At 47.0% G+C, this 23,398-nt stretch overlaps 1 protein-coding gene across 2 annotated transcripts in view; it reads left to right on the top strand.

Moving 5' to 3' along the window:
* The window catches only part of LOC142786485 (transcriptional regulator protein Pur-beta-like), a 167,590-nt gene that overhangs the window by 107,409 nt on the left and 36,783 nt on the right, over window positions 1–23,398 (top strand). For both annotated transcript variants that reach the window (XM_075884195.1, XM_075884196.1), the window contains one exon: window positions 22,862–22,992. In XM_075884195.1, coding sequence (XP_075740310.1) covers window positions 22,862–22,992 — 131 coding nt within the window. The remainder of the gene's footprint in view (window positions 1–22,861; window positions 22,993–23,398) is intronic.

Raw genomic sequence — 23,398 nt, 5'->3', positions numbered from 1 at the left:
TCCGTGTGAACATCACGATATCCCGCGCGAGCATGTAAGCAGAAGCGCGATAGCGTGTCGTAGCCTATGGAATACAATAGCAACCGAAACTAACTTTTCAAAATACATTGTAATTACTTTTTTGCGGGTGTGCTTAACAATACACTTTCTAGGCTAATGAGGGCTTGCTTCTTTTTCATTTGATGCAAAACGAAAATAGCAATTCCTAATTATCCTCTTCCAATACTGTTTCCACTTGGTGTTTTTCAGTTGCCCCGCCGCGGTGGTCTAGTGGCTAAGGTACTCGGCTGCTGACCCGCAGGTCACGGGATCTCATCCCGGCTGCGGTGGCTGCATTTCCGATGGAGGCGGAAATGTTGTAGGCCCGTGTGCTCAGATTTGGGTGCACGTTAAAGAACCCCAGGTGGTCAAAATATCCGGAGCCTTCCACTATGGCGTCTCTCATAATCATATGGTGGTTTTGGGACGTTAAACCCCACATATCAATCAATTAGTGTTTTTCAGTTTGTTTCAGTTTATTCATTCAAAATACAGATATCGCAGTTCGAAGTATGTAGATGAAGGTCCCAAAGTCGGGCGACTGCGGTGGGACCCTAGGTTAACTGTAACAATAAAATTATTAATTATAACAGCACGTAATATTACACAACCTAAGTGGAATATAACAGTGGAATCACCAGAATACTACAACGAATAAGCAAAATAACAAAGAACCCGCTCAATGCGATTCAAGTACATAATAATAAGTTATTCAAGTGGAATAAGCAAAACGTAGAGAAAACACAGCTTAATTTTTAATTACTTACACTTTTACATTATAAATTTTTATTGTTCATGTTTGAATGCATGTAACCATGACAATGGCTTTAGTGAGCAGGGCAAATAATTCCAAAATTTAATCACCGTGAAAGAGCATGTCATTTTGCCATAGCTACATTAAGGTAAAGTAAAGTTGTGATTTGGGCGAACCTAGAGCTGTTGGTGTTAGTAATCTAGCATCGATTGAATCAAACACAAGTCGTTTGTTTAATTGTTTAAATAACAATATGATTAAGTGAAAATAAAACAAGCCATACACACTAAGAGTGCAGTTAGCCTGAAGGAGTGGGCCAGCATTGGAATAAAATGAACTGCTGGTAATAATGCGAATGGCCTAGTTCTGAATGTGCTGTATGGATGAAAGATGAGTGTTATAGGTATTTCCCCATGAATTAACGTCATAGGTGATGTGACTATGTATGAAGGCAAAGTACGAAGACAATAAGGCTTCAAGTGAAAAAAAAAAAATAGACGAGATTTCATGAGTGATCTTATACCAAATTTTGTTTTTTTTGTTTGACGTAAAGTATATCATTGTTGAACTTCAAGTAAGGGTCTATTTTATGCCCAGAAAACACACACAATGAGATGCAGGGATGAATTGATGGTCAGTAGACACTTGTGGTATAAAAGAAAGCATTTTTGAGAGGTTTTAAAAAATTATGAACTGAGTTTATGTGAGCTTAAAATTAAGTTCATACGACATCATTTAACAACATTAGTCAGTTAGTTGTTAAGCTTATTGATCAGTGTAGTGAACGATTCAGGTCACATGGAAATACTCCTGTCGTCAACATAAATAATAACGTTAGAATCATTAGGGCAGTTAGGCAAATCACTATTATACATACAGAACAGTAAGGGCCCTAGAATAGAGCCCTGTGGTACCCCTTGATTATTTTAACTCTAGAATTAACGCCCCCTATGCGCACTGATTGTTCGCGATCAAGTAGGTAATATTTTATCAATGTTAAGGATGTACCAGTGATACCTAAGGATTCTAATTTGCTAAATAAAATATTTTGACTGATGGTGTCAAAGGCTTTCGTGAAATCGAGAAAAATTGACCCTGCGAAATTACCGTTGTTGATGAAAGACTTCAAGAAATCGGTTAATGATAGCCATGCTAAATTCGTAGAACTAGCAGCAAGGAAACCGAATTGAGAAGACTTTATTTTAGTAACTGACATTTGTTGAGGTACTAGTTAATACGTTTAAAAAATAATTTTTCAGTAAGTTTGCTGATGGAAGACAACATCGATATGGACCATAATAACGGACATCTGTCGTTTCACCTTTTTTTGTGTACTGGGATTAACTTAGTGATCTTAGTGATTAGTGATTTCGGAAGTGTGCCAAGTTCGAAAATGACATTTGATATATCACCTAATACCTTTAAAATATCTGGAGCAACAGGCTTTAAATGAAACGCCGATATGTTGTCAAGCCCAGTGCTAGACAACAAAGGGTCCCTAACAGTATCATGTTGTCCCTAACGGCATGATGATTCCGTTAGGGGCCCTTTATCGATTCTGTTGGGCCCCTAGAAGTATCAATAGATGTAACGTCAAAATGACTGGAAACTTCAAACTTCAACTTAAAAAAAAAAAAAGCCAACGTCGGCGTTCGACGAAGCTAAGCTCATTGCGCGGGTATTTCCTCTTTGTTGCATTCAAACGAGTTTTCGTCTGCATTCGCGGTAGCAGACGGCGCCCAGACGTCACGTGACCGGTGTCTCGATAACTGTGGCGGGTGTTCCTCCGGTGTCTGTGGTTGTCGCCCCGCGCGAGTGAGAGAGAGAGAATGAGGTGGCGCGTGTTTTCGTCTCACGGTCGACCCCAGCCAAGGCCGATCGCTGCTGCGTGCATGCATGCACCCCTTTTTTTTCGCTACTCTCGCGTAGTGCATACGGGCAGCCAAGCACCGCCGTCTTTGTTCCCGCGCTCGTCTTCGGCGTACGCTGCCATCTGCCGCCTAGAAGGAGGGAGTCAGTTTCGTAACGCACGTCCCGAGACCACGATATGAATACGAGGGACTGCGTAGTGAAGGGCTTTGACAATTCCGACAATAGGGTTTTCTTAAACAGCATACACGGGCCTCTAGCGCTTTCGTCGCCATAGAAAGACGTCCGCCGTGGCCGGCCGAATCGAACCCGCGACCTTCGGGTTAACAGTCGAGAACCGAATTGCTGCACCACCGCGGCGGACGGGGTACTCAGTTAAGGAGACAATTTTTTTTTTTACCTGCGTTCAGATTTATCGCCGCGTTCTGCGCGCAGGGTCTCTTGTGAAATTGGCCAAAGTGGACTCGAAGGTCATCATCCCGCCTACGAAATCTTTCTGAACCTAAAGTTGTTTTACACAGCCTCCGGGATCGGGCGCTGCCTTTGACCGTTTTGAAGATTTCGTGCGATTACTTCGTGTGATGTCATCTTGTGACGTCAGCGATGGCGTGATGCCCCATCGAGGTCGTGCGACTTGTTACGTCGACTGCCCATACTGATTCGTTAGAGTGTAACGTGACTTTTTACTAACTTTTGTATTTTGTATCGTATTTGTACTTGAGTGATCAGAAATAATGGAAGATCTCACGTCGTTCATTGAGGCCGCAGGTCCCGGGATCGAATCCCGGCGGCGGCGGCGGCTGTATTTTCGGTGGAGGCAAAAATGCTGTAGGCCCGTGTGCTCGGATTTGGGTGCACGTTAAAGAACTCCAGGTGGTCGAAATTTCCGCTCCACTACGACGTCTCTCATGGTCTTATGGTAGTTTTGGGATTTAAACCTACATATCAAACAATCAATCAATCGTTCATTGAGGCGCTGACGCAGTATATATGACAGAGCTATGGTGCTTCTTCAATTTCTCAATTTCGTCGTTTTTTTTGCCCCGCAAAATGCTCTGTTCCCCTCAGGACTGGAGACTTCGTTATTACATAGTCCAGCTCTTTCAGTATGTAGCGCTCAACTTAGCGTTTCCCTCTATAGTGTATCTTCCAAGGTAATCATGCGATGGACGTTATGACGGACGACTGAGTCACGTGACATGTAAGCAGCGGGGGGGACGGACAGAAACGCAAACGTTGCAACATGTACATTCTCTGCTGGTTTGGCGTATTTATTTTCAATAAAATCAACCACGGGTCATCCATGCTACACTCAATAACCATATTTTAGCGTCTTTTTATTGCCAAGGTCAGAGTGCAAAAAAAAAAAAAAAGACAGTGTGCTGCGCTGTTTGCGCTTCTTACCATATCCCCCCTCCCCCCAGCCGGTTTTACTTTTGTACGTTGACAAGATAAGCAATGATTTCTCTGTATCTCGTTTCGATTGTGAATAAAATCCCCCCCCCCCCCCCCAAAAAAAAAAAGACGCGTACGAAAGACACCATGAGACGAGCGTGGACTACTAACTGAAATTTTATCGACAGCAATACGCATGTATAAACGAGGTGCGTAGACGCGTGGTTAAACTTTACAGGTTGGTGGAGACATAGTCAATCTTACGTTTACGCAAGCTCACCGATGGCCTTGCCTCACACGTGTCACCGCACTTACTTTAATGCGGAAGGTGTCAACAATCTCTCGCGGCCGACACTATTTTTTTGAGCCTTGACATCGCTTCGGTTTTATTTGGTGAAGGATGACATTTACACCCTTTGCGATGCACACAGAGATTAAAAGAAGGTTGCCCGTTTCAACGAGGTTATGTGGGTCATTAATCGGTCGTTCAAGGAACCGTAGTAACGTGAAACCATATAGGACCGCTGCAGCTAGCGAAATGACACTTGCGCCGCTTATGGCTTCGATGGCGACTGAGCGGTAAGAGCACAGCTGGTGCAAAGGTATGAGCGTCCTCCCTGCGCATGTTTAGAGCGCGGCCGTGGTTGATCGCACTCGGTAGGTCGAAGTACGCCGTGCCTGCCGAAGCCGCGGAGCCACCCCCTCTCCCTTCTAGTGCAGCGTATTGAGGCGTTTTGTAAAAATATACAATCATCATCATCATCCTGACTATGCCCACTGCAGGACAAAGGCTTCTCCCATGTTCCGCCAATCAACCCAATCCTGTGCTTTCTGCTGTCCGCTATACCTGTATACTTTTCAACCTCATCTGTCCACCTAATTTTCTGTCTACCCCGCTGCAAGCGATGGAAAAGGAAATGATAGGTGTTACCCCAAGAGATATAAAGAGAGATATAGGTGTTACCTCAAGAGATATAAAGAGAGTGGGGAGGCACTGCGCCGTGTCGCCCAAGGGGCTGACAGAAATTAGGTGCCTTCTTCCTCTTTCTAGAATCACTCAACAAGAGAGTGGGTCAGGAAAAAAACGGGTTTTAGGATACCATAGTTGAAATCAAGAATAAGAAATAAAGGCCGGGCACGTATACCGCGTGGGCAGGGTATCCGCTGGTCATTAAGGGCAACTGACTGGATTCCCAGAAAAGGAGGCGGAAAAATATACGTCAGCAGAAATTTTCATTTGCGTCGGACACAAATAGATGAAAGCACTGACGACTGATGGTTATTAAAATGGAAAGGCTTTGTATCCGTAGTTGAAGTAAGTTTGTAAATCGCTGCAACATTAGCCCAGAGTACCTCTGGTAACGTTACACATGATCAGGTGTCGCTAGCAGTGCAGCTTAGCGCGCATACTTCTGCGGTAATCCCTAAAGCCTGCACAAACAAAATTACAGTTTCACGTTGCTCACAATTGTGCGAAGTGAGCTTCGAGAGTCCAGTGTTCTGTTTGTTTTAAATATTTTGAAAGGATATGTGATTCATATTAACACGAGAGAAAGAAATCCCTCCTTTATTTTAATTTCTCTTTGAATTGAGTCGTTTAGGGTGGATAATTTCTGCCAACGCATTAAAAAAAAAGCAGCTCGAACAATAAATGTTCTCGTTTTCAAGTGAACGCGCGTGTTCGCTTGATGTTCGCCTTACAACCGCAGGTGCATTTGCTCATTGCCTTTAGGAAATAAAAATGCAAAATATACCGTTCTATTGTGTGCCGTTCGTCAAGATGCGCGCGCTTATACGCCGCACTTGAAGTTTTGTTCCCAAATGGACCTTATCGATACTAATATTATTACGTTCGCATAATGAGCTTCGGACGATAAAAGGGCACTTTCCAGCTTTTTTTTTTTTAATTGTGCACCTGCGACTGCGCAGACCCGTAAGCACGAGCGCGGCCTCGAGTGTATCGGAGGGAGCTTTAGTTTGTCTCCAATTTCTTTAGCGTATTCGTAGCGTCGCCATGGATACCGAGGAACAGGAAGTAACCTTAAACGTGAGCGACTGGACAGACGACGCCTACTGGCGGTGTAAACCAGGCAAGCCCGGAATCACTATTACAGTAGCGAGTTTTAGTAGTGTGTAATAGTAATAGTAATATAAGAAAAGTACGTTTACCATAGTGTGCTCAAGCAGAAGTTGTACGCGAAACGCAGCGGCGTTGTTGCGTACTCAGCGGCGTTAAGGACTCTACACATGCGCAGCACTAAAACTCGCAATCGTGTACACAAAGTGCACTCTGGATACTTCGCTTGTGCAAATTGTCAGCAGAGGTGTAATTCCGAGTGCGTTGCGGTTTCAATACGACCCTAAGAAATAACAATAAATTAACATCAAACCAATAGATTATGCCTTGAAAAGTCTAGTAAAATCAGTTTCACCGGCTCGCTACGATGAATACGTGACGTGCTGGGCTGCTGATCCGTAGGTGGCACGTTTAATTGCTGCCGCGGTGGTCGCACTTAGGGGAAGGTGAAGTGGTAAGGCCCCCACGTTCTGTGCTATGCGAGTGCACCTTTAAGAACACTAGATGGTCGAAATTTCCGCGGCCCTCAATCGACTACGGCGTCTCTGATAATCGTATGGTGGTTTGAGGACGTAAAACCCCGGATATTACTATTTATTAATTTCACCACCGTAGCTTTATGATGGACGATAAAGAAAAGTGAATGTCAGAAGGTTCACTTTTGAACTTCCCGCCGGAAACTCCGATGGTGACGACATAGGTTTCAGTTATTTTTTCCCCCCGTCGTGTTTTCGTCCCATTGCCTGAACTAAATTTCCTCGGACTCTTTCAGAATGCAGTGCACTTCATTTTCATTATTTAGGAACTACTTAGAACCTCATGGAGTAGACGACGTCGAAATCTGTGACGTCATGGCGACTGGTGCGCCATCTTTTAGGTGGCGTCTCCACCTGAATTTCCTTTCTGCACGTTTTTTCGCTTGCCAAGTGACTTCTGTCAGGAAGTGTTTTTGGTAAGATAAATGAGTAATTTACGCGAGTAAAGAAAAAGCTTTTCACTTTAATGGCTCTTTCCTTTCTGCACATGTGTGCCACCAGCCTCAAAAAAAAAAATTAAAACTTTTTTTTTCATGTTGTCTGTTATATACTTAGACTATTTGCGAGCACAGCTGGCCCTCTCCCATGGGCGGTACTACGCAGTTCGCATGCCGACCTCAAGCTTCGTCTTTCGTGAGGAATGTTTCCATCTGAGGGGGCTCTTCTGTTCCACCAGTGGCTTGTTGTGGTCTTCGAAAACGCGTATACTTCTTTCTGATTTCGGATGGCCACCAACTCGGCGTGCGGCAACTGCAGCCGCGAAGAAATGATCCCCCATTTTCGGGGCGAGCGTACACCCGTTCCAACGAGTCGAGACGAGAACTTACCGAAGCTCTCGATAGACTAGATGATCGCCCTTTGTCGGGACAAAGAATTCTGGGTCAGTGGCCGAGTCCATCCTCGGCCCAGAAGGCTTCGAAAGCTTTATTACATTTTTTTTTCTTTTTTGCGGACAACCGACCTTATATTTTAGTGTCGTATTCTCTTTAATTTTGTTTTTCCTCCTTCGCCGTCATTTGTCTTCTCTTTCCCTAAACCCCCACATATCATCAATCATTGTCACCCCTCTATTTGTAACATCTCCTTTCTATCATCTTTTAGTGCCCCTTACCCCCTTCCCCAGTACACGGTAGTCAGCCGGTGTGAGAACTGGTTGTAACCCCCCTCTGTCCTTCCGCTTGTTTCTTCCTTCCTCTCAGGGTTCGCCTGCATCGCGTGCACCGTGCCAGTTGACGAGGCTCTTGGCACACGTTTCAGCGGTGCAACACGGGCGGGGCCCCTCCTCAATTGCGTGATTCGTTTTCAAGAGTCTCGCGGGAAAGGTGCAGCGCTGGTAGCACGATTTTTTTTTTCTGCGACTCTCTCTCTCTCTGCTGGCGATGCCGGCGTGCTTGCATACCTGCGCGCGCGCGCGCACTAGCATCGTCGGGGGGCAGGTGGTGCAGCATTCAGGCCTGTATTGACGCCGTGTATCGCGTGTCCGCGTCTACCGTTCCTGCGAAGCGTGGTCAGGTGTGTTTTATTGCCGAGGTGTTGGCGCCTCACGAGCTGTCCCTACGAATGGTTTGCACTGTAGCCTCAGTGGGGAGCAATCAATCGGTTGCCTCCAGACAGCTGCAACCTAATACAAACCCAAATTGGACTTTACTTGTAGCGGAATATACCCGCCAACATCCGACAACAAACTCCCGCTATGCGGGCAACATCCAACGCTTTACCATGTTGCGTGGAATGGCTAACACTCAATGGTGGCGCGCCTATAAACAACAGGCCAACATTGGAGCAGGCTGCGCTGTGCTGCTCGAAGCCTGAAGCCGATTGATTGTGCTGGAAAGTTGGCAAGGACCACAGGGGATCTGGACTGATGGCTATATCATCGGTTCTATAATTCAATTTGTCAGAATAAAGCTTTAAAGGGTTGCTGACACGAAATTTTTCATGTATCGTTTTTTTTTTTGCGTCACATATATTAGGTCAAGCCCCTGAAAGCGTAGGAGATGTACCGGTAAGCGTAAGTGTGCCCTGAAAAATCAATTGCAGCATGATTTTAAAAGCTATATGGTAGAACTCGCTGTTGGGCTAGTTGGTGCATGCCTTGATTAAATAGTCAACGTCGTGCCGAATGAACAACCACACAGCGTATGCCGCGTTTTCTTCGCGCGAACAAGCTCGGTTGTGCTGCGAACGCCGGCGTTGCCAGCGAACACTTTGATTGCCTAGCAGTGACACATAAAAGTTTTTTGTATCGCTGTTGCGTTGTCTCGGCCACTGTCCTGGCGATAGATCTCCGGTACCGTCGCCGGGCCAACGGGCTCGCGCCGTTCTTACTTTAGCTGGTTGAACGCGCCTTGCAAGCGAGCTGAAGAGGCACCTAACGAAATAAAAAAAATGGGGGGGGGGGGGGAGTGTAGGGGTTAGAAAATTTTTTGGTCTTGGTTCTAATCACCGTGCTCTAACCCATGCAAAGAACGCTGCTTAAGCCACCTTCGCCGCAATACACTGGTGCCCGCGGGAAAGTGTATTGAAGTTCAGAATGAGCTGTTAGCGTTAGTCATGCTAGTCAAAGATTCGGCCGACTGTACTACTTGAGTGTGTTCAGTACGCTGTAGTGTTGGCCAGCGCCACTCGAAGCCCAGGCATGCGAGCGGGGTAAGTATATGGGCCGAATCGCGGCGAGCCTTAGTCACCACACGTGGCTGCCGCTAATTATTGTTTTCTTCGTGCCGTGGCCGGTGGCGTCGTAAAGCCCCTCCTCCTCCTCCTCCTCCTCCTCATCCTCCCATCGTCTGGCGTCGTGCTTGAGAAAGTTGCATCTGGCGCTGCCCGACAGCCAGACCGGAACGCCGCGTCCGGAAGCGGCTCGTGTGTAGATTCGTATGGGGGCAATAAAAACAAAAGAAAAAAAGCGTTGACCGATGCTAGCGTGTAGACTATTTTACGGATGGGTGCGAGTGCCGCCACACTGGGCTTAATTGCGTTTTCTGTCTCGAACAACTAAACAAATGGTGTCACGATAGACGTATGTGCATGAAAACGGTTTAGTTGGCGCATACGATGTCTCCTGGCCACGTCCACACATAAAAAACAAGAACACATCGACGTAGCAGCCGAAGACAATGTCGCCCAGATAGATGCCTGATTGAGCCGAAAGTATAGCGTTCTGCGTTTTCTTTGTGTGTCAGCGTTCCCGTTTTTGACCTGTTGTTCTAGGGCAGTATGAAAATTATTGCCGAATGAAATATTACCTAATTTTATCGATCATTTCGCCCATTCGCTTCGCGCAGGTTAACCCTCGTATCATATTTACAAAGGCTAACGCTTCAAATGATTTATCAATGTGTAAATTTACTGGAGTGCACCGTATCAGTGGCGTCAAATACGAGTGATGCGAAATGTCATCACGCGTGGACGTCACAAATTGAGAAAAAAATGTTAGTAGACTCAGACTGACAATTTTAAGTGCTCCCCGCTACAGAACCACTGTGAGATGTGCAAACGAAATATGAAGATACAACACCGCAGCTGAAAGTGCAGCTTATTCTTTTATTTTTCATTCATATTTCAAAACGCGCACGTCCATCATGCATTTGCAGCTCCTAACCCACTAGCGTGTCATTGTTATTTTTTTTTTCTTTAATGTTGGGCGCCATCCTCAGAAGCAGCAGTTGCCGACACGCAAACGCTCCTCTTAATTTCTTTTTGTTTATATATTTAAAATATGTGAAAGTAGGTTACGTTAGAGCCGGATATCCCAACATCATGGTAGTCATGCACAAGATGCACACAAAAGATAAGAAAAATCAATCTGTCAATCAGTTTAACTATCGTGTCACAAAAGGCGATTAAGGCTTGACGAATGCATCGGGTGAATCAACACTGTGTACAATATAGGGCGTATAAAGCATGAGCACAGTCTATGGGCGCAAAGTCGAGTTCAGACAGCGTGTTCACATCGCGGATAGAGTGTGTAAAGATAACTTGAAAAGTTCTTTTTTTTTTCTTGTTTCGGAGTGTCCATTGTCACGCTTTTGAGCCTCTCAGACCGGAACGAGCCGTCGTGATTTCGCGGCTGCTGCAAACGGTGCCCGGTGTTTAGTTAGCTACCACGCCGTTTTCTCGCCGTGCTCCCGCTCGACACGTAACAAAGGGGGCGGGTTGGAGGGGGTGGCGAGGGAGGCAGGGGAAGGAAAGAAGAGGGGATTCCCCTCGCACATTCCATGTTACCCCACTGTTGCCAGATGCCGCCGAGCTCATGAGCGAATAGTCAAACCAAAAAGCCCCCCCCCCCCTCAAAAAAAAAAAAGAACCGTGGTCTTTGCTAAACCCAAAAGTAGTGGAAATTAACGTAATGAATTTTTCTCATTCCTGAAAATATTTTAATAAATAAATAAACTAATCACAGCATATTTACGTAGTGTATGATGATGACAGGGCAAAGCGTCCGTCCGTCCGTCCGTCCGTCCGTCTGTCCGTCTGTCTGTCTGTCTGTCTATATATGTCTGTCTGTCTGTCTATATATGTCTGTCTGTCTGTCTGTCTGTCTGTCTGTCTGTCTGTCTGTCTGTCTGTCTGTCTGTCTGTCTGTCTATATATGTCTGTCTGTCTGTCTGTCTGTCTGTCTATATATGTCTGTCTGTCTATATATGTCTGTCTGTCTGTCTGTCTGTCTGTCTGTCTGTCTGTCTGTCTGTCTGTCTGTGGATATACTGTGTTGGCTACGCCGGAGGGATAGACTGCCCTAGACCATAAGCAGCTTCGTTCCTAAAAAAGCTCGAAATTGCTTTTTAACGTAGTATCCTGGGGGCATATGAATAACCATAGTTTGCGAAGACATGAATATCTATACCCATGGGCGTCGGCAGGATTTTGTCTTGGGGGCGGCAAAGCCGTGCTGCGTCGTAATGTGAGAGGGGAGGTCCACACGTCGGTATATCTATCTGAAGGGGTTGCTAGAATTACTGTTAATGCTCCCGTAGGGAGCATTACAGTAACTCTATGAAGGGCCACTCCTCCCCCCCCCCTTCTGCCGATGGCCTGCGTGGGGGTCACTTCTCGGCGAAGTTTTGACCCCCCCCCCCCCTCCCCCCGCTCTCATACACACTCGGTCGCATCTGGGAGAAAACCATGTCGGAACCGAATCCAACATGAAATGAAGCAATGACGTTCCTCTCAGTGCTCCCTGACACGGGTCGGCGGCATTCCGGGAGTAAACAGTCGGCGGCTATTCTCGTATTGCGACACCAGAGTTCATTGGTGGCCGTTACCGCCAGAAATCTGCGTGGGCGTACCCATGCGCACTGAAGAGCGACGTGGACAGTCCTACTGAGTGAGACAGCCAGGACAGTATTGAAGCCCTTCAGTCGCATTATATAGCAACATCAGTATTGCCGCATAACAGTCAATTTCTGGCGGCGTTAGCAGACCCCGTTCTGCTGCGTGTAATATGAGGACTGTTTCACAGGATTGTGTCGCCCCAATCGTAATCAAATGATTATAATTCCTTTCTTCGAGTTCTTCATTTTTCATCATGCTTTATTTTTAAGAATGAATCCAGTTGACAGTTCGCGCTTGTCGTGTCTACTTTCTAACGTTGGCCTCCCTAACTTCTTTTGTCTTTGTTATTGCAGCGCATTTTTTTTCCAATCACGCCAAACCAACTAGCCCAGTACTTGGCTACCGGCAAAGAGATCGTGCTCTCGCTGTGGGAAAAAAAAAAAAAAAGCGCGTTCCAGCTGGAATGTGCCGGCTCGGCGAATGCGAGTGGCTCGCGGGTGCGTTTAGTTGGCTGCAGGCCAGACGGCTGAGTTCGCGATGCAAATCTCGCGGTGTACGTGTGCGTAACATGTGACCGCCGTGCCTGTTGAGGATCGGGTGCCAGACGGGCGCCGCACCGCGCTCTCTGTCGGACGTCGCTCTCCGGTGTCTGCAATTATAGCGTGGCGGGAGCGCGCGCCATTGCGTAGTTTTCGGCAGCGTGGGATCGCAGCCGAACGTCTCGTTCAGTCTGCGCAAGGGTCATCTTTCGCCGGTGTCGAAGCTTCTGTATCCCTCCGTGTTCATTGTGTGTGTGTTTGTGCGTGTGTATGCGTGTGAGTGCGTGTGGTTGTGTGTGTGTGGCTGTGTCTGCGTGTGCTTGGGGTTTTGTGTGTGGTGCCACTGTTTGTGTGTGCGTGGTTGCTTGCGTGTGGTTGTTTGTGTGTCGGTGGTGATGCCTGTGTGTGCTTGTCGTTGTGTGCATGCGCAGCTTTCTATTCTCTGTTCAGGGAAGGCAAGCCTTTCCTTTCCCCTTCCCCACACGTTGGCCAAGTCCGAAAAAGGAAAAGAAAAAAATGGTGATGCTTGCCGTGAGCCGCTCAAGAGCGAAACTGGTGGGCGATTCTGAAGACCATAGTGCGGTTGCTTCGAGGTTGTTTGTAGGCCTTAGCTAGGTGATGCACGTTGCTGCTAGGTCGTTGCTGGGTTTTTGATAGGGTATGAAAGTTGTTTATATACTCCATCTGACCATTGCCGTTTGCACTTAATTGCTGTATCGTTAAATGTGGTTACAAAGCGTAAGGGCAGTGTCCTTGCTGACACGACCGCCGACTTCGATCCGAACCTTCGCTTGCTATTTGCCCACTGCGATGACACCAACCAATCAATGTCGAATTGAGTCATCGTTTTGTGCCATCTCACGCTGACGACAAAGCATTGGGTACATTTTGTTTTAATTTGCGAGGTCATCTGTCTGCTCAGCCACGCCTGCTAGAATAAGTCTAACGCGCCGAGAATTCGACAGTGGTTCTTTGCATTGGTGGAATATAGTCACGAGTACATCGCTGTCGAAGCGACGCGTCGAAGCATCGGGTTGTAACTCTCGGGTCACACTGCGCACGAATGACTTGATAAATTCGAAGCGGAGGGCAGAAACGGCGACGGGTGCAGCCATGTTTTCTTCTTTTTTTTTTTCGCCGTCTGTTCGAGGAAACGGCTGGCAGGCTGCGTCCGCAGGGGTGTTGCGGAGGCCGATACTAAATCGGTCTATTTCCTCTGATGGGCCAAACATCCGTGATGGGCGTCATAAGGCATATATGTGTAGTGCAGTCATGTAATATATTCAGTGGCGTATCAACTAGTTCGCCAGTGGTGTGGTGGGGGGCAACTCTTACCCCCCCCTCTCTCTCTCTCTCTCTCTCATATATATATATATATATATATATATATATATATATATATATATATATATATATATAAAGCCCATCTTGTAGCTCCACTCAACGTTAAATATTGTTTTTGTATTTTGGTATAGCCCGCACTGGAGTTGGCCAATTTCATAGAGATCCTAAGAAAAGTGTTCTCTCTGATATATTCATTGACTCAGGCCGGATTCGCCGTAGTAAGAACTGTCGACTGGACCTCCCAACTGGAAGTCAGGGAGCGTTAGCATACGGTGTAACTAGATGGACCACTAGAGCTGTTCAACTACCCCTTTTTCCCATCCACCCCACCGCTTTTCTTACTGTACGAGTCCTCGAATAAGTTGCGCATTGCGATGTGGACGAAAAGATTAAAAAAACGAATTGACGTAATGAATGAATTGGACCATTATTTCAAGAAAGAGGACGGCTCCCGGCCGCAATTTTGGAATAGGGGGGGGTGGAGGGGGGAGGGGGTTGTTGAGTGTACAGCATAAGCATATGAAACTGACATCAGTTTGTGTTAATCAGATTTAAGTAGAGGGTCAATAGAGTCGCTATCGCCCGAGATGGTCGACCTGTTCTACACCACTCGAAACAGGCCACTTATACTAGCATAGGTCGCTAGTGCTTTTTTATGATTCGTCATTAGATTGTAACATAATGCTTAAGCTTCTTACGTCATCGCGTGGCAGGTGTTGAATGTGTGTTCTTTCTCGCGAGAAAGCTGAGCAAACCCATTTGAGGTGGTGCAAGTATGCTTTGCATAATTCTTCACAATGTGGGCGTCGAAGAGAAGTGCTTGCACTGTTTTCTCTGGCTCCAGTTCATTTTGTCAAATACACGTAGTGTGCATGCTGCACTGGCCATAACATAGTTAAGAAACGTCTTTTGCAGGCGAATAAGTCCGAGGGCTCTGCTAGACGAGCCCTCGCGCAGTAATGAAGACGTCAAGGTGCCAAAATAAATACGAATCCTTCCCCCCTTCTCCCCTAGTGTAGGCATGTCTCCCCTAGTGTAGGCACGGTTTTGGCACGCAACACCGGAGAAAGCCGTTACTGTATGGGTTATCGCGTTGGCGCATTTAACTCAATGACGCGTTAAGCCCTAACCACATGCGCGCGTTACAGCGCCTGGTGTACCCTCTCTTAATACGCGCTCTTTTTTCCTGCGGAGGAAAAGGGAGAGGAGCGTCGTGTAGCCGCGCGCCCGCCTTCCCACTTGTTCTGTGGGGAGAGGGCGTGGCTCAAGTCTACGCGTCACGCGCTGGCGCGTTGTAACGCATGCGTGTGGTTAGGGCTCTTGAGCCGTACAAGCGACGCACGTCTTGCTCTTTGCGGAACCGCATTGGACATTTTCGTCGACTGACGCGTCTAGCGGATCGAGCCGGGGTCGATGCCACAAAACAAAAAGCTGGTCCTCCGAACTCCTGTGCGTCGAGTCGAGATTAATCGTATCCGCCGCTGCTAAAGAAAACGTCGGCGGGATAGTTGTTTGCGACGAGAACAGCGTGACTCCTCGATCGTCGCTTTTGTACACTTCTCTTTGCCTTGCGTCTCTCGACGAGACGAGACTACTTTGCTTCGGGCGCCCTATGACGTGCGCGCAAGAAGCTGTCGCAATCCCCAGCTGTCGCAACCTCCAGCCGGAGGCCGGGGCCCACGCGAACTCCGGGCTTCGGAACGACCCGCGGTGGAAAACGAGGGAGGGAGGGGGCTCTGCCGGCGGCGTCCGGGCCGTTGTCCTCCCGAGCGTTGGCACCACTGCCGCAGGATTGCAACACCGTCGCCTGCTCCTCCCCCATCTCTCTCCCTTTCGCGTCGTTTTGAGCCATCGGCGCTGGCGTCACGGCGATGCGCGATGTCCACGACTCCGTCGTGCATGGCAAGGTGCAAATGAGACACAGCATGGCTTTTACTTCAACTGAAGGTTTATTTCTGGGCGAGCTTGTGTACTTAAATAAAAAAAAGAAAAACTCGCCAATATCACGACAAAATATCGCTTAGAAAAGAAGGGGGAGGGGCAACACGAGAACACGGGTCTTTCCACAAGCAAGTGCGCCACGTGTCATCCTCTCCCCAATGCAACATTTATCCCTAACGTAATGAAACAGTTCATGTTTTTTATTGCTGTTCATAAGATAGCAGGAGCGTTAGCGCTCTTTCGATCAGAAGTTATGTTACTTAAGTGTATGCCGCCTCGCTGCCACGCTGTTTCGCGCTTCCATTCTCCGCAGGGCGCGACGGGAAGGGAGGGGGGGGGGGGGGTAGAGGAGGAGGCGACACGCACGCACACCGGCTGGCTCTCGTCGGTCGTCGTGGGAACCGGCTCGGCGAAGGTCGTGACCCCAGACGGAAAACGCCCTTCCCGTCGGGGGAAAGGGGGATTTCGGGAAAGGAGCCTCCGCATCCCCTTCCCGCGGTGCAAGGCCCCCGTCGCGACGCCGAGACAGAAATATCGATCTGTGGCTCGGCTTGCGGGGGCGAACCCCGGGGGCAGCCACCGCTGTGCAGACCAGCGCGCGGTGGCAGTGCAGCGTTTCTTTCCGCCCCTGTGTTTGGGTGTTGGTTTTCTTTATTTTTTTTTCTGGGCCGGCACGGTGGAGCAGTACTTACGGTGTTCGGCTGCTGACCCGAACGTTGCGGGTTTGACCACGCTTGTGGCAGTCGCATTTCGTTGGAGGTGATATGCTAGAGGCCCCTGCGTACAGTGCGATGTCGGTGCAAGAGCACCAGCTGGTCGAAATTTGCGGAGTCCTCCTCTACGGCGTCTCTTATATCATGGTTCTGGGGCGTAAAACGTCAGATATTATGAATATTGCTAGTTCATTTTCTCGGAGGAAACAAACAGTATTTTGTTCCGGCTTCAGGGACTTTGATTCGGTCAGGGAGAATTGAGATCTCACTCATTTGAAGGCCCTTCGATAGAGCCAGTGTCAAGGTCACTTTCGCGAATACCTTTCGAGCGCACGAAGGTCTTTGCGCGCGCTTGAGGCAGCCAGAGATGAAGCTCGTGTGTAGCAAGGCCCTTGACAGCTTGCCGCGGCAAGTTGTCGCTTTCTTCGCATTGCTTTCTGCACATCTACCAGATTACGTCGGAACATGTTGTTCGCCTACTGTTCTAAGGTAGGTGTGGGCTAGCTGTTTCCGTTGCGTCTAGTAATGATTCTATTGACCCCGTTTGCGTGGCGTACAACCGCAAACACATCGAGGACAAAAAAAAAAGCGCGTGGTTTTGTGGTATTCTATAGAATGGTCGGGGTCGCCACACGGCGTGCCTGGGTTTGATTCTCGCTTCATTTTTTTGTTTACTCATTGTGCTTGGCAATTGCGACGAACTTGAGCCTGAACCACACGTCCGCGTTACAACGCGTCAGCTGGCGGCGTGCCCTCTCCCAGGGCGCGGCGCCGCATGCATCGAAAAGGCGCGCGCTGCAACGAATGCATGAGGTCAGGCCTTTAGGGCTTCACGAAGCAAAGCCAAACCCGAGGCGCAAACGACCGTGGCGGGGCTGCCCGAGTGCTTGTACGGAGACTTGCAAAGCGCAGGAAAAGCGGCCAATCTACTAGAGGAGCCATACAAATTAAACGGGGCTTGCACGTGGCTCAAAGCTTCCCGAGCGACTGCAAAGCGCCAGTATTAAGGTTGTTTGTGGTTTTGAGTCGGGTATATTAGGCTCCGTGAACTCCGCCGTTATCGCATCGCGTGTCGCTTGCTTCCGCGTACTGTAATGTTAGCTGTATTCATCCGGTAACTTTTCGTTTTCACACACACGAGACTGTTATCAAAGCTCGACGCATATGGCACCGCAATGTTTGATAAGCTTGTGTCTGTCATCTTTGCGCGTGGATAGTGTGTATTACGCGCGAGATGCGAATAATCACGTTTATTCCAGAGCTTACACGCCCACCAGCGATAGCTCTGGAAGGTTTCGATAGTTGGTGCGTAGAAAACGACGCGTTCCACCGATTACCCGACGACACCTCTCGCCGCTATCAGTGTACAACGTCTATCGCTTTTATTTCAAAAAATTAAAATTTTACCGCGCACGACTTCGCTTACATAAAAAGTTACGTATTACCCGCTCTTGCTGCAGTATTCTTCACCGCTACAACCACGTACGTGACAATATTTTATTTTGTTATTTAAAGTCGATCTGATCATGGCGCACCAATCGTGGGGACTTCATGCGCCAGTGTTTTTAGTGTGGCATGTCGTAATGACGTCAGGGACCGAAACGAGGTGGACGCTTTGTGCGTCACCGATGGAGCTGAGCGGCCTTGCAAACGTCACGACATCTTGCGCGTTCACGGCACTGCGCGTGTGCGGGACGAGAACCGTTTCATAATTTCGGGATACAGTAAGAAGTGAGGCTGTGGCTTAAAAAACAGAACACACCGTGATTGACATTTCAGGGTGCAAGAGAGCTGAACTAGTCAAGCGTTCATTATAAAAGTCAGGGCTGGCAACACGGACACAAGAACACACGTGGTGTCGTCACTGCCTCTTTGTACCCGTGTTTTAGACTTTTTACACTTTTTACGTTCCTGCAAGACTTGGCCTTTCATTCGACGCAAAAAAAAAAAGTGACCCTCACAGCACCTTTTTCAAAGTGCGTCCCATTTTTGCTACGACGTACTTCATGATCCTGTCGCGCTATTAGCGCGAAAAAGCTTAGATGTATTCAATTTTAAATTCCGGCTCGCCTTTCACGTTTATGTACTAGTTTTGCGGCGCTTTTTCCGAAGGGCTGAACAGCTGCGCTACAGCAGCGCGCAACGGCCAGCCGATGCAGTTGGGGAGCGTGCTCGCACTTCACCGCTCTTCCCCATGTCACTCGAATGTGTCGCTTGACCTTTCCTCTGAGGCCGACGCGGTCGCTATACTGGTCGTTGACAGCCTCTTCCCCGCTGACGGTGCACTGCTTTCTTTCTTTTTTCTCTCTCTTCGCCATTTGTTCAGTCTTGCACAGCGGCTCGACGCTGATGCTGCGGTGGCAGCATTCGGTCCATTCATCCCATTCCGTCCTCCATGATCCATCCATCCGATCTTCTGGCGTCAGTGCACTGCGGTGCCTTCGTCGCTACGCCGAAATCAAGTGACTCCGCCAGCATCGCTGTCAAAAACGGTCGATTAAATTTTTAATCGATCAATCGTGTATCATTTTTAAATATAATCGATTAATTGTTTTTCATTTGTTGATTAATCGACATTTTTATAGGTGCTTTAAAAAGGGTATCCTATTGCTGGACAAGCATTGTTTGTATAAGAATGAAAGCTGCAACAAGTTTGTATGCGTTCATCTTGGTTGATACAGCGCACACGAGAGGAGGACGAAGAATAGGAAACATATTGCCCTCGAAGCTTGCCTGCTCCATTTTTCTTTTCATGGTTTTTTTTGTTTGTTTAGGAACCTAACACCTTTATATTATTACCTATATTACCTTATTAATCGAACCCTTCCTTTCAAAAAATGAATCAATTTAAAAAGCAAGGCGCCATCCCATTCATGGCCTATCCCCCTAAGTGGGTTGCGCCAAGGTGTTGAGGAACCAACCAACCAACCATCGAACCTGTCAGTGCCTGTCCTGTATTTCTCATTCTCTGCCGTCCCCTCTCGTGTACGCTGTATCAACCAAAGTGAACGCATTGTTTGTTTGATCTCGCCCGAAGCCTTTCTATCAGACGCACTAGAGATCACGTATGTGCACATTGGCGCCTTCATGAAAATTTTTCACTTTCGTCCATTGGACACAGGTGAGCGGTCGTCAAGGAGTGATGCCACGAAATGAAAAATCTGTGACCATTATGCATGGACGATTCGGCAGCAGGTTGTCTTTCCTCAAAGCCTGCCTACTCGAGCGTATTGAAATTGAAGGCGTTTTCGATGACCCCACTGGTTGAAGTCATTGTTGTTATTATTATTAGGTATGTGTACACAGATACACAAGGATAGAAAGAAAAGAGGGAGAGAGGATGCACTAGAAACGTCCAGCATGGCCGAAGGTTAGGAAATCGCTGGGAAGTCATAACCGAGACAAGGAGGCAAAGGGAGTAAATAGGACGCTCGCACTGCATGGATGTTTGCCCAATGCTTAAATTCAAGCGCATTTTATATGCCAGAGCTCTGGCCTATAAGCTTCATCCTCTCATAGTCCTCGAGAGACAAGCTTTGAGATTATGCTTAGGTCTTCTGCAATTAGTGGAAACCATGGTCGTGTTGTATACGGAAGGTAAGCTCCCTTCACTCGCTGCCCGGTTTAAATTATAAGCAGTAGATTGCTAGCAGTGGTCGTTTTCTCTTCGCCTTCCAAGTGTTGTGCCCATCATTACAGCAGAATTTGTAGCAAAGCAGAATTTGTAGCAAGTGTTCTAGCTCTGCATCCTTCATAATCATATTGTGGTTTTGAGATGTAAAAGCCCAGATAAGAAGTGTGGAACGTTCATTTCTGGGCACTATCAATTACGTCTTACTATCAAATGTAATGGCAGCATTTTGAGCCAATCTGAGTTAATGAAATGGTGAATTTGATAATATGCCAAATCCGCCTTTTTTACATGTTCCTGTTCTGCCCTCCGCAATTTTTCTGCGGAGCCTACAGACCTTTGTTAGGTGATCCTGTGCAATTAATTAACCGGAAAGGCCAGGACAAAGACCTTTCAGATCCAAAAGTACATGTAGGCCTGATTGAAGCTTTTCAAAACATTCTTGCTAAGGGAAAGTCGCATGCGCCGTGTCAAAAGTTGGATTTGACAGCGACCAGAGTAGCATCCAGGGACAGGGCCTCGTGTCTTTTTGTCGAGGTTTTGAATTTCATTAACTTACAGAGCAAACATATGACGTGGATTGTATAACGAACTACCACCTCTATTGATGCGCTGGTGGCTAACTCTGTTCACTGCATAACTGTAAAGCAAAGTAACAAATAGTGACAGGATATTTTCACTCCTGAAAAAACGCTTCCTCAAGAGCACACTCACTTCAATATTAAATATGCCTTATTGGGCGAAATGATACTATTATCCATTCAGAAAGAAGAGTTTGTCAATATTACTCAAAATTTGTTTTCCTTTTAGCCAGTAGAACTTTTTGTGATTAAAATAGCACCATTCTTTCAATTCGGTGGTGTGCCTTCATTTCACTAATTGAGTAAAGAATGTAAACTCAAAGGTGTCTTCACTGCATGGCAATGGAGTGAAAAGTTGCAATCAAGGCACTGATGGCCCAACACAGCAAATGTGGCTATCTGTCATCAAGAAACACAAGAATGACGAGTGTAGTCTTCATTGGTTTCATGTGGGACAAGTTTTCATTGATGACACATGCAGTTGTCATTAATCATTTTGCTGCGAAGTCTCTTGTGACTCTACTTATCGGCGGTCATGAAAGGGTTAACAGGAACAGGCCCCATTTTGCCATGTTTGTGGTTTCGATTCATTCGTACACCCGACGGTGTCACAGCGAAACTTTGTGTCCAAGCTGTGCACGCTCATGGATGGTGACATTGCCAACACTCTTGCACGTGTTCTGTGTTTCAGTGTGGACGAAAATATAATACCAGCCAATGGTACGCAGCAGAAGTGCTTGAGGAATCAATTAGAGTATTCTTATGGTCCGATATCAATGCGGGCGAGTGTGGTGCTCTCTGAAATGCCTGTGCGTGGTGCTCCTCAGCCGTCGTGTTGTGCTGGCGACACACTGTTATAAATTGACAGATATCCAAGTAGCCATGGATAACTGTCAAATGTCCACTATGTGTCCAAATGTTTGGCTGGTCGGATATTCAACATGGATAGCCGTGGGGCATACTGCAAAAATCTGTCTTGTGTGGCTGTTTCCTGGACGCCAAACTGGATGTTCATAGTATATGTTGTTTTAACATCCTGTGGCTGTTCAAAGAGACATGTCACGGACATGTGCATTTATTTATCAGTGATGTGTTAGAGTTAACATACAGTAAAAAATTACGTGGGTTTGCATATTCATCCGATAATATTCTTTGAAGTCCTGGCCATGTGTGACAATTGCGTGCAGCATCAAACTTATTCAATTGCGTGCAGCATGACAATGACAATTGCGTGCAGCATCAAAACTGCAGCATCAAACTTACTCAAATTTTCTTGATTTGAACATGTGATATGGAAATTTTAAAGTAGATGAGAATAATATACAACCTGGACAGTCACTCATTTCTAAAAGCCGAAAGTTGCCAACTTATCACTGCTGTGTGTAATCCTAGCGGGAAGCTTCTTTCTCACAAAAAAGAGATTCGTCTCAGGACCAGAGGCATTACAGAGCGGTGATGTTAAAAGTGTCAAAGCCCAAGAAAAAAAAAAGAAAAATAAGTAGAAGCAACAGAATGAATAGAGCCCGAGCACACAATTCTACCTATTGCATTTCGGAGCTGCTCATGATTATTAAATGTCTAGTCTATCGCCAGGCATGTTATTCGTGCCACATGAGTTGTCTAGCAAAAATGATTGGTAGAAGTACAGCAGGTGATAGAAGTAAACAAGTACAGTTTCGCATCGACATTGCCTGCAGTTTCGCATTTCTTTTCAAGTGCTTCTTGACTGGATTATAAGAAAAGGTGACTGCTGTAATTCATGATAAAATCAACGACCGTGCCAGCATCTCTTTATTGCCTTCTAGGTCACAGCGTCAGGAAGACAGCGCACCGCGCTGTTTGAGTTTCTCTCCATTGCTCTTGTACATTGTTGTACCACATAAAACAAATCTGACTTTGTGACATAGTCATCAGGCTGGGATACATAAAACGGTCGAGAGATGAGGCAGTTGAGTAGTGCTGGAGGTTGGGACATTTTATAAAATAAAGCAATGTGAGACACTTTTCTAACAATGACGGGAGAGAAAGGTTTGATTTTATGGCAGTTGCTAAGCAACAATAATGAGTGAGTATAAAATGTGCAGCAGAGTTTTGAATTGTCTCTAGAGCTGTAATTAAGTTATGTGCAGTTCTGTCTATGAATGACTGATGAATTATTTTCTTTGCAGGAGGACAGCTCATGTCGCAGGGCGAGCAGGAGCTGGCCACCAAGATGCTCCAGATCCAGTCCAAGAGGTTTTACCTGGACGTCAAGCAGAACCGCCGGGGCCGCTTCATCAAGGTGGCCGAGGTGCAACAGGTACGTTCTGTACGCGCGCCCTTGGCCACGTCTCTACTAGCGATGTGCAGTTCACAATTTTTCAGGCGAAGCCTGTTGTACCGACTGGCTTGTGAACCTGGCAGTGTTTGGAAAAAAAAAAAAAAAGCCAGGCTTGCACGGTAGGCGCTGCACAGTCAGAGCGAAAGCTAGAAGAGCGGCCTTTCAGAGCCTTTTCAAAACACTCTTTGGGTAACTACTGCAAGCACACTTGCTTGGTACCCACTAGGGCATTAATAATAAACTTTGGGGTAGTAGACCGGCATTCGCTATGCTATTTTTCGTCGTTCTTAGAAGCGTGGTATCTGATAAACACTTGCAAGGAATATCGTGCCAATTGTTCATGCAGTGGCTGACGACGGTGAGGAATTATGGCTGAAGTGGGTAT

Source organism: Rhipicephalus microplus, unplaced genomic scaffold, assembly GCF_043290135.1.
Source record: "Rhipicephalus microplus isolate Deutch F79 unplaced genomic scaffold, USDA_Rmic scaffold_24, whole genome shotgun sequence".
In the NCBI taxonomy this organism is placed as follows: domain Eukaryota; kingdom Metazoa; phylum Arthropoda; class Arachnida; order Ixodida; family Ixodidae; genus Rhipicephalus; species Rhipicephalus microplus.
Note: the sequence above shows the minus strand (reverse complement) of the source record. Positions and strands in the feature narration are given on the sequence as shown.